General features: G+C 45.0%; 1 protein-coding gene across 1 annotated transcript in view; it reads left to right on the forward strand.

Moving 5' to 3' along the window:
• The window catches only part of CCDC13 (coiled-coil domain containing 13), a 38,906-nt gene that overhangs the window by 4,774 nt on the left and 22,224 nt on the right, over positions 1 to 11,908 (forward strand). Inside the window, exons 2-8 of the mRNA XM_077936645.1 lie at positions 268 to 502; positions 3,092 to 3,240; positions 3,434 to 3,576; positions 5,388 to 5,468; positions 7,138 to 7,248; positions 8,847 to 8,951; positions 10,564 to 10,728. Of these exons, the coding sequence (XP_077792771.1) occupies positions 276 to 502; positions 3,092 to 3,240; positions 3,434 to 3,576; positions 5,388 to 5,468; positions 7,138 to 7,248; positions 8,847 to 8,951; positions 10,564 to 10,728 (981 nt within the window). The 5' untranslated portion in view covers positions 268 to 275. The remainder of the gene's footprint in view (positions 1 to 267; positions 503 to 3,091; positions 3,241 to 3,433; positions 3,577 to 5,387; positions 5,469 to 7,137; positions 7,249 to 8,846; positions 8,952 to 10,563; positions 10,729 to 11,908) is intronic.

An 11,908-nucleotide genomic window follows, 5' to 3' on the forward strand; every position in this document is an offset into this window, starting at 1 on the left:
TCAAAGAGAACAACTACCAGACTTTTAGAAGACATCTGAAGGCAGCCCTGTTTAGGGAAGCTTTTAATGTTTGATGTATTACAGTATTTTAATATTTTTTTGTAAGCCGCCCAGAGTGGCTGGGGAAGCCCAGCCAGATGGTGGGGTATAAATAAATAACAATTATTATTATTATTATTATTATTATTATTATTATTATTATCTGTCATGGAAGCGTTCTTGAGAGCATTCTGATTCTGTATTTTCTCTCTTGGTTTTCCTTTCAAGAGTGAATAATGGAGCCAGATGAGGAAGTGAACGAAAATTTAAGAATGCAGCTTAAGGCTCTCCAGGAACAGCAGCAGAAGAGGATGCAGAACCTGATGGAGAAGAGGAAAGAAAAACAACAACAGAGCATGAAACAAAGCGAAAAGGGCAGTCAAGAGGAAGCCTTTGGGGTTCAAGATGATCTCGGCTTATACACCGTGGGCAGTGAGATGTCTAAGGAGGACATCAGCAAAAGGTATAGAGGTGTTGTTGTTGTTGTTGTTTAGTCGTTTAGTCGTGTCCGACTCTTCATGACCCCCTGGACCAGAGCACACCAGGCACTCCTGTCCTCCACTGCCCCCCACAGCCTGGTCAAACCCATGCTGGTAGCTTCGAGACCACTGTCCAACCATCGTGTCCTCTGTCGTCCCCTTCTCCTTGTGCCCTCCATCTTTCCCAGCATCAGGGTCTTTTACAGGGAGTCTTCTCTTCTCATGAGGTGGCCAAAGTCTTGGAGCCTCAGCTTCAGGATCTGTCCTTCCAGGGAGCACTCAGGGCTGATTTCCTTCAGAATGGAGAGGTTGGATCTTCTTGCAGTCCATGGGACTCTCCAGAGTCTCCTCCAGCACCAGAATTCAAAAGCATCCATTCTTCGGCGATCAGCCTTCTTTATGGTCCAGCTTTCACTTCCATACATCACTACTGGGAAAACCATAGCTTGAACTATACGGACCTTTGTATAGGTATAGAGGTAACCCAGGCTTATTCACCAGGAAATGTCAAAGGATGCGCTGAACGTTTGGGTGCAACCCAGCTTGCAGAAGAAGGGATGCATGGGGCTGAAACAGATAGAGCTGACCTTCCTATCTCTTTGCTCTGGAGCTAGAGCAGGGAGCCCCAGGACTGGGAATCAGAGGTTTCCCTCCAGGCTGCTCTATCCAGCCTTGGGACTCTTCCCAGACCACACCAACTGACCAGTCCTGCTTCCTGCCTTTCCTCAAGTGTTTTTCCCTGTCTGGGACATAGTTTACAGCTGTTCTGATAGATAGATAGATAGATAGATAGATAGATAGATAGATAGATAGATAGATAATTTATTACGGTCAGAGACCAGTTTATAAAACACACTTGGGGGTACAATCCCAGAAGGAAAATAAACATTTAAAACAATGTACAACAATAAAATTTATATATTTTTTCCAAAAATATTTATTGGTTTTCACATTTATCACAGGAAAAAGAAACAAGAAAAAAGAAAAACATTACAAAAGACAAAAACAAATAAAAAGACATAAAAAAATGAAATTACTACTTCCAATCCCTAATTTCATTACATTGATAACTGACTTCCTCAAATCCCCTCAAACTGAATTTCATTATATCAACTGTTTAGCAGTTATGCTAATTAATATTTCTGATAGTATTAACTTCTTTCATTTACTAACCTTTTCTCCTTTATTAATATTCTAATCCTTAATATTTATTAACAACATATTCTTAATCTACCCCTAAACCTATTTATTACTTCCAAGAAATTTCTCTTTATCTTATATTACAATATTTAGCTAAATATTCTTTAAATTTATTCCAGTCCTCTTGTGTCTCCTCATGGATTCTTCCGGTCAGGTCGGCCAGCTCCAAAAAGTCCATCACTAAATTTAAAATTTATAAATGCGATAAGCGTATAAACACTTAAAACTTTAAGATAAGCTGCCACAGAGAGATGATCCAGAGTCACCCATGGAACCGAGTTTGGGGATTTTCTTAACGAACTAGTTTGGGTTGGGGGACGGTCTGCGCCTACAGATCTGTACACAGAATATGGCAACCATCCGGATCGTCTTACGATCTTTGCCTAATAATAATAATAAATTTTATTTATACCCCGCCCTCCCCATCCAAGACCGGGCTCAGGACGGCTAACAACCAATAATAAAAACAAGTTGATTAAAATACAATTTAAAAAGCAAGATTAAAACACAACATCAAAACATTAGGATGCAGCCTCTTCACAGGAGGAGAAAGGAAAAAGGAAGAGGGGGAGGGAGAGGGGATCAATTTGATCCAAGCCAAAGGCCAGGCGGAACAACTCTGTCTTACAGGCCCTGCGGAAAGAAATCAGATCCTGCAGGGCCCTGGTCTCTTGAGACAGAGCGTTCCACCAGGCCGGGGCCAGTGTTGAAAAGGCCCTGGCTCTGGTTGAGGCTAATCTGACTTCCTTAGGGCCCGGGACCTCTAGGGTATTGCTATTTATGGACCTTAAGGTCCTCCATGGGGCATAGCAGGAAAGGCAGTCAAACAGGAATTTTTGCTTTTCCGGGAGGTCAGCGAGCCTCACCAGCAGGGGATCAATGGTATCTTATATTACAATATTTAGCTAAATATTCTTTAAATTTATTCCAGTCCTCTTGTGTCTCCTCTTCTTTCTGGTCATGGATTCTTCCAGTCAGGTCGGCCAGCTCCAAAAAGTCCATCACTAAATTTGAAATTTATAAATGCGATAAGCATATGGACACTTAAAACTTTAAGATAAGCTACCGCAGAGAGATGACCCAGCGTCATCCCTGGAACCAAGTTTGGGGATTTTCTTAACAAACTCGTTTGGATTGGGAGATAGTCTGCGCCTACACAGAATTTGGCGACCATCTGGGTCGTCTTATGATCTTTGCCTAACAGGAAAAGGTCAAATTTTTGCTTTTCCGGGAGGCCAGCGAGCCTCACCAGCAGGGGATCAATGGTCTCACTACGTGCCTCTTCATAAAAGGGACATCTAAAGAAAAAGTGCGCTGGGCTTCCTATCTGCCCCAATAGCTGTTCTGTATTTTCTCCTCCCCACCCTCCCCAGGTTACTTGAAAATGAAAACGACCAGCTCCAGCAGCAGCTTCGGGAGACTGTAGATGAAAACGGCAGGCTGCACAAAGTGCTCAAGGAGCGGGACTTTGAAATCAAGCAGCTGCACAAGAAGATTGAGGAAGAGAGGCTGGCGCTGCTGGGTAAATGGAAATGCTTTGCATACACCTGCCATTGTCTGTGCGATTTATTTGCAGGCTCCCTTGCCTTCTGCCAGGGCCGGGCCCACCCATGAGACAAAGGGAGGTGACCGCCTCAGGCGGCAGGATCTATAGGGCTAGCGGATCTGGCCTCCGAGGCCATTGCATCGCCCACTGTCGCTGCTTCTTTCCGTAGGGACCTCGGGCGTCCCGGGAGACGTGGCGGCCACAAAAATAGTGGAGTTGGCGAAGCAGAACCGGCACATGACTGCGGAGTTTGAGAAGGAGAAAACCAAAGTGAAGCAGCTGAACAACAGAATCAAGGAGCTGGAAAAAGAGGTGTTTCTGCTGAGAAGGATAATAGTAGTAGTAGTAGTAGTAATAATAATAATAATAATAATAATAATAATAATAATAATAATATATTTATACCCCACCCATTTGGCTGGGTTTCCCCAGCCACTCTGGGCGGCTTCCAACAAAGTATTAAAATACAGTGGTCTGTTAAACATTAAAAGCTTCCCTAAACAGGGCTGCCTTCAGATGTCTTCTAAAAGTCTGGTAGTTGTTCTTCTCTTTGACATCTGGTGGGAAGGCGTTCCACAGGGCGGGTGCCACCACCGAGAAGGCCCTCTGCCTGGTTCCCTGTAGCTTTGCTTCTCGCAGCGAGGGAACCGCCAGAAGGCCCTTGGCGCTGGACCTCAGTAAATGTACCATCGCCTCTACTCCTCTGCGTCTCGTCACTCAGCAGGCAGCTAGGATCTTGCCCGTGGTTTCATTTTGATCCCCTTTGCTGCTAACCTGTTTCCTATTGCCTCACTGGTGAAATACCTCAACTTCGAGCCTCTGTCTGTGTGGCATTCCATTCTCCTTTTTTAAAAAAGGTTTTAGTGAATGAATCAAACAAATCAACACAACAGAGACAATAAAAATATAAAACAAAGCGCAGTACTATATCTGGTGGGGACTTAATATGATGTACTTAAGAGCATAAGCTCATAACAATAACAAACTTAGTTGGTCACTAAGGTGCTGGAAGGAATTTTTTTTATTTTGTTTCAACTACGGCAGACCAACACAGCTACCTATTTACAGGACTGCCTCCCCTGGTCTGCCCCACAGAAGACCTTTGTTGTTGTTGTTTAGTCGTTTAATCATGTCCGACTCTTCGTGACCCCATGGACCAGAGCACGCCAGGCACTCCTGTCTTCCACTGCCTCCCGCAGTTTGGTCAAACTCATGCTGGTAGCTTCAAGAACACTGTCCAACCATCTCGTGTTCTGTCGTCCCCTTCTCCTTGTGCCCTCCATCTTTCCCAGCATCAGGGTCTTTTCCAGGGAGTCTTCTCTTCTCATGAGGTGGCCAAAGTCTTGGAGCCTCAGCTTCACAATCTGAAGACCTTAAGGTCCATGAATAACCATAGTTTAGAGGTCCCGGGCCCTAAGGAAGTCGGACTATCCTCCACCAGGGCCAGGGCCTTTTCAGTAATGGCTCCCACCTGGTGGAATGCTTTGTCCCATGAGACCATGGCCCTTCAGGATTTAACCTCCTTCTGTTGGGCAAGTAAGACAGAGCTATTCCTCCTTAATAGTCTTATGCCCTACCAACTAAGCTGCACGCTATGGCACCAGGAGATCTGAGGGCCGGATGGGAGGTGCCTGGAGGGCCTCATCCAGGTCTTCAGTTCCCCAGACCCACTGGCCTTTAATTTGAATTCAGCCTGAACTTTCATTTCCCTTCTCTTCCCTCCCCCTCCCCTTTTATGAAGATTACCCTCTCTGAGACCCCACAGCTAATTCTCCCCTGGCCTCCTCACTGGCCCAAGTAGGACCAATTCAGCCAGCTAGCCCTGCTGACTATCTAATGCTTATTAGATGGATTTCCCCAAAATTTATGTCTGAACTTTGAATTTTATTGTTATTCATGTTTTTATACTGTATTTTATGCTGCTTTTACAATTAAGTGTTTTAAATTTGTTGTTAGCTGCCCTGAGCCCAGTTTTCTGAGCCGGGAAGGGCAGGGTATAAATAAAAAATTATCATAATTATTATTACCTGCCTGTAACCTTTCTCCTGGATCTGCTTTGTAGTTGCACTGTAAAGCTGGCATTTATCTAATTGTGTGTATATATGTGTGTGTGTGTATTCTAGATACAAATGTCATCTCTCAAGCCCCAGTCACTTGAGGAGAAAGACAGTCAATCTTCTCATAAGGCCACAGAAGTGCCTCTGGTAAGAATGAATCACTCTAATGTTCTCAACGTAGTAACGATAAGGCCTTTAAAGCAGGAATGGGGAATCTAATGTATGGTTACCAGATTGTTTTCAATGAATCTGGGGACACTTTTTCTCCCCTTAAGCTGAGTAGCAACAGGGAGTCAGTAGTGGGGAATGGTGAGGCAAAAGACACAAGCACACACGCATATTGTATAAAGGTGCAAAGCCCTTCTTTCGCACCCTGTGAAACATAAATGTGCAGGTTTTTTTTTTTAAAGTGAGCAACTCCTGAAGCCAGCCAGAGCCAACTGCACTACCAGGCTGGCTCCGGGCTGCTGAGGCTGCCACTGCCACGTTTCCCGGGGACAGATTTGCAAATCCGGGGACTGTCCCCGGGAACCGGGGACGTCTGGTAACCCTAATCTAATGCAGCCCTCCACGTGTTTCAGTGATAGAGCATCTGCCTTTGGGATTTTCCCCAGACCACACCCCCTTCCCCCAAGCCCCACCCCTCACTGACTCTACTTCCCACCCTCCTTGAGCGTTCTGCCCCCCCCCCAGCTGGAATGTGACCTTGAGCTCTGATAACATTCCTTTTCAACCACGCCTTTGGCTGATGAATACCCTACTGCCATTCAAATATGCTTGTGGGAAGGAGCGTGTCAGGGAACTGCCATCAGCTCAGAGGCGAGAGGTGGAAGGGCGGTTGGGTTACAGGGAGCCACTGAAGATCGAAGATCATGAGAAGCAGCTCTTCTTTCGGGGAGGAAGGAAGCCACGCCTCCAGTGGGGAAGGGGTGCAGGGCTCGGAGGATGCTAGAGAGAGCCGCAACACCGAGCCTGAGCAAATCGGGGGGGGGGGGGAGGTAGGTCCCCCTTTGCCCACGCCCTCTGCGCAGTCGGTTTAAGCGCAGAGAGGGGAGGCGTAGGATGGGGGTCAAAAGACTGCTCTGCTGGGGAAAGTTTAAGGATCGCCCACTCCCAGATGCTGCTAGCGACTGAGCAGACATGGAACTGAGTCGTTCTGCACTGTGAATGTTTTTGCACCGATAATAAAGCCTTGAAAAGACCAGTGCGGGGTCTTGCCTGTTCGCTCTTGAGCAACCACGCCAGCACGCACCTAACAGAGCGTTGTGTTTTGTTTTTGTTTTAACTTTTAATTTTGTGTTTTTATCTTGTGAACTGCCCTGAGATAGAATCGTAGAATCTTAGAGTCCAGCCCCCTGGGATAGAATCGTAGAATCTTAGAGTTGGAATAGTTCAGCCCCCTGCAATGCAGGAATCTCAGCTAAAGCATCCATGACTTGAAAACCTCCAAGGAGGGAGAGTCCACCACCTCTAATGGTGAATCTTCAGATAAGTGGTGGTGTATAAATGTAAATACAGTGGCACCTCGGATGTTGAACGGAATCTGTTCTGGAAGTCCGTTCGACTTCCGAAAACGTTCGGAAACCAAGGCCCTGGGAAGCTCCTGCAGCAACCAGAAGCCGTGTCAGACGTTCAGGTTCCAAAGAACGTTTGCAAACCGGAACACTCACTTTTGGGTTTAAGGCGTTCAGGAGCCAAAACATATAACATGCAAGGCGTTCGGGATCCAAAGTACAACTGTAAATAAATAAACAAATGTGCCATTTGTTCTTTATCCGTACTAATCGAAAAACACCCCTTTCTCTCGAATCTCGAGAGCCCAGAGATGAAAGCCTTGCAAGAGAAGTTAACAGCAGCCAACTTCAAAGTGTCTGAATTTCGCAACCAGCTCCAGACCACAAAGCAGGAACTGAAGATGACACAGAAGGTAGGGTCTTCTGTTAGTTTGCATTTCTTAGTGCAGTAAGTATTGATCTGATGTGTAGACATTCCATAACTCTAAGCATCTCGTTGCTTTTCCCCACTAGAGACGTTTATGGTGCTTGGGCCTAACAGATACAGACATGCAACAAGCAATTCAGATCAGTGAGGTCACCCTCACTGACCCAGCCCTAAGGTCACTTTCAGGGTATACATTATCTGCCAGTATTAGTTGTCCTCTCCTTGAACATGGGGACGCGGGTGGCGCTGTGGGTTAAACCACACAGCCTAGGACTTGCTGATCAGAAGGTCGGCGGTTCGAATCCCCGTGACAGGGTGAGCTCCCGTTGCTCGGTCCCTGCTCCTGCCAACCTAGCAGGTCAAAAGCACGTCAAAGTGCAAGTAGATAAATAGGTACCGCTCCGGCGGGAAGGTAAACGGCGTTTCCATGCGCTGCTCTGGTTTGCCAGAAGCGGCTTAGTCATGCTGGCCACATGATCCGGAAGCTGTACGCCGGCTCACTCGGCCAGTAAAGCGAGATGAGCGCCACAACCCCAGAGTCGTCCGCGACTGGACCTAATGGTCAGGGGTCCCTTAACCTTGAACATGGGAAGTGTCCTGGGCTGGTTTATGTGGCAGCAGGAGCTGAAGAAACAGAACAGCTGTCCTGGGACAGTGGGTACTTCAGATATTTTTGGAGTGACTTTGCCTCAGCTGTGTTTCTGGGTTGTATGCAGCAGCCAGGCAAAACGACTCACAAAACTGCTGTGTGAAAATGCCACTTCAATTATTTTAACAGAAAAATGGAGTATAAATAATAAGTTTTAAAAACATGGAGACAGAAGCTAATTTGGGCTCCTCTTATGGTCTTTAGAAATATTTTGGCACTTTCTGCAACACATTAGCTAAGGACTTGAACCTGGGTTTGCTTATTTTCTCCTCCTGCCCAGTCCATTTTCCTTTTGTGTCGTGTCTTTTTCGATTGTCAGCCTGATAGCAGGGACTGTCCTTTACATACACACAAAATATTTTTAGGCTGCTTTGAGGACCTTTATTTTGCTGAAGTACGTTTCCGTACTGAGGTACATTTCTGAGCACAATTCAAAGTGTTGGTGCTGACCTTTAAAGCCCTAAGTGGCCTCGGTCCAATATAGGTGAAGGAGCATCTCCACCACCATCGTTCTGCCCGGACACTGAGGTCCAGCGCCAAGGGCCTTCTGGCAGTTCCCTCGCTGCGAGAAGCCAAGTTACAGGGAACCAGGCAGAGGGCCTTCTCGGTAGTGGCCCCCGCCCTGTGGAACGCCCTCCCACCAGATATCAAAGAGAAGAACAACTACCAGACTTTTAGAAGACATCTGAAGGCAGCCCTCTTTAGGGAAGCTTTTAATGTTTAACAGACTACTGTATTTTAAAACTTTGTTGGAAGCCGCCCAGAGCGGCTGGGGAAACCCAGCCAGATGGATGGGGTATAAATAATAAATTCTATTCTATTCTATTCTGAAGAGCAAGATTTTTAAAAAAGGTTAAATAAAATAACTGATAAATCGAAACCTTCAGCACAAAAGATTTTCCATGACATAATCACGTTCTGTATCTGGTTTTCAGCTTTTAGCCAATGAAGTTGGAGAGGACGTCAACGTTCAAAATCTGTTGTCCACCCCTGGCACCTGGCGTGGGCGGGCTCAGCAGATTCTGATCCTACAAGGGAAAGTGAGTCAATGGTCTTTGTTCCCCCACTCTTCCGAACACTGCATGTCAGAGGCGGACAGATTATTGCAGAATTTCAGCAGGCCGTTTGCACACGCAGCTCTGGTCCATTGTCAGTCAGTTAGCAGGGTTGCAGAGCGCATGCCTTGCATGCAAAAAGTTCCCCGTTCAATCCCTGTTACGTATCTCCAGATAGGTCTGAGAGGCACCCTGCTCCGAAACTTTGTTACACCAGGTGGATCAAGACAGATCCTTCTATTTTTATGCTTGCTGATCAGATTCTTAGTGGGACCCCCTCCTACCCAAATTATTCAATATCTTCTCAATCCAATCCTCCTCTTTCTCACTGACCTTAAACCCTTTCATTCTGTGTATCTTCACAGTTGTTGTTGTTGTTTAGTCGTTTAGTCGTTTCCGCCTCTTCGTGACCCCCTGGACCAGAGCACACCAGGCCCTCCTGTCTTCCACTGCCTCCCGCAGTTTGGTCAAACTCATGCTGGTAGCTTCAAGAACACTGTCCAACCATCTCTGTCGTCCCGTTCTCCTTGTGTCCTCCATCTTTCCCAACCTCAGGGTCTTTTCCAGGGAGTCTTCTCTTCTCATGAGGTGGCCAAAGTCTTGGAGCCTCAGCTTCAGGATCTGTCCTTCCAGTGAGCACTCAGGGCTGATTTCCTTCAGAATGGAGAGGTTTGATCTTCTTGCAGTCCATGAGACTCCCAAGAGTCTCTCAAGAGTCTTCATATCTTGAAGACTCATATCTTGAAGACTTCCTATCTAGAAAATATAATATCTGTGAATATCTTCACAGTTAGATATTCTAAAATTATAATATTTTTTCAGTTTTCCCCTCCATTGGTTCACCCCTAGCTCTTCTGCGTTTTTCCAATTACTTGCTATAACCTGTCTGGCTGCAATTATTGTCAATTTTACCCATTTACATTCCTCTTTTGTTTTTAACTCAGTGCTACTCAGGCTAAGAGAGCCAGTTTGGGGTAATTAAAAGGTTAAAAGTTAAATAACCATGTGGAGGGTGGAGGGTTAATGTATATAGAATTGTACAAGTGGTTGAATTAAATATGTTATTATTGATTAAGTATACCCAATGTATCAGCCTGCATGGGGCGTGTCACTGTACAGTGGTGCCTCGCAAGACGAAATTAATCTGTTCCGCGAGTCTCTTCGTCTTGCGGGTTTTTTTGTCTTGCGAAGCACGGCTATTAGCAGCTTAGCGGCTATTAATGGCTTAGCGGCTATTAACGGCTTAGCGGCTTTAAGAAAAAGGAAACAAACTCGCAAGAACTTGCAAGACGTTTCGTCTTGCGAAGCAAGCCCATAGGGAAATTCGTCTTGCAGAACAACTCAAAAAACGGAAAACCCTTTTGTCTAGCGAGTTTTTCGTCTTGCGAGGCATTCGTCTTGCGGGGCACCACTGTATGTGTTTTGGTTGTTGGTAATAATAACAATAACAATAACATAGTGGGACTCTCTCCCACCCCTTTTGCACTCCTCCCATGTCAACACTGACATACACTGTTATATTAATTAATAAGTGGAGCAGTTTTCGCACAGCTAAGCAACACTTGCAGTGGTGCACATTTTCCACTTCCTCCCTCAGGTGCGGGATCTAGAGAACCAGCTGGGCCACAGCAGAAGCCGGTTGTCCGAGAGCAGCACTGAGGAAGAGGCTGTGAGCCTGGCGGACTCGAGGAAGACGTCTGCCTCAAAAAAGAACCTGCAGAGGATCCGTAGCTTGGAAAAAGAAAAGAAAGAAGCTCTAGAGGTGAGGAAATAAGGCTGAGAACCCTTTTGCAGGAGCCAGGGGAGCTCAGATCTGAGGCCTGGGCTTCCTGACTGTATGTAGGTATCTCAAATATATTAGAAAGTTATTCCAGTCTTTTAAAAACACTTGGTCTTCCTGATTTCTGATCCAAAAATCACCAAAGTCTTCAAAAACCTCAAAAAAGGCTACCACACCGCGTGCTATGAGTTGCTCCTCGAAGTCAAGTCGCAACTGTATTAACGGTGTTAAGAAAAAGGAAACAAACTTGCAAGACGTTTCCGTCTTGCGAAGCAAGCCCATAGGGAAAATCGTCTTGCGAAGCAGCTCAAAAAACAAAAAACCCTTTCGTCTAGCGAGTTTTCCGTCTTGCGAGGCATTCGTCTTGCGAGGTACCACTGTGTGTGTATATATGTGTGTGTGTGTATATATATGTGTGTGTGTGTGTGTGTGTATTAGTTTTTTAACATATCATTTTCAACAGTAATTAAACATACTTTTACATCTTATTCAATTTTTTTGACATCCATCAATCTTGTCTGAAAATTTTCCAATCTAATCTCTTAAGTATGCATTTATTATTTTCCCTATTACATTTCAAACTCATAACCAATATCTCTTATCTTTTTCTACTTTGTAACACTTCGTATATTTCTCCTTACAAAACTTCTTGCAGTCCTACTAGCGTAATTTGTTGATTACAGTTGCTCTTCAAATAATTCATATACTTCTTCCAATCTTCTGTAAATCTCTGGTCCCGCAGGATTCGAATCCTTCCCGTCATTTTGTCCAATTCTGCATAGTCCATTAATTTCATCTGCCATTCTTCTTTCATCGGAATTTCTTCTTGTTTCCATTTCTGGCCTAACAATACTCTTGCCGCAGTTGTTGCATATAAAAACAATTTAACATCTTGCCTATTAATGTCCTGACCTATAATACCAAGTAAAAATGCTTCTGTTTTTTAAAAAAAATGTATATTTCAACATCTTTTTCATCTCATTATTTATCATTTCCCAGAAGTTCTTTACTTTTTTACATTCCCACCACATATGATAAAATGTTCCTTCTTTTTCTGCCATTTCTGCATATTCCGTCAGCTTGGTCTGCCTCTCTTTTCTGGTCGGCACTTATTTTCCACAATCTTTTATTTTCTTTTGGTAGTTCCACACCTATAATGCCT

This window comes from Podarcis muralis, chromosome 12 (genome assembly GCF_964188315.1).
Source record: "Podarcis muralis chromosome 12, rPodMur119.hap1.1, whole genome shotgun sequence".
NCBI lineage: Eukaryota > Metazoa > Chordata > Lepidosauria > Squamata > Lacertidae > Podarcis > Podarcis muralis.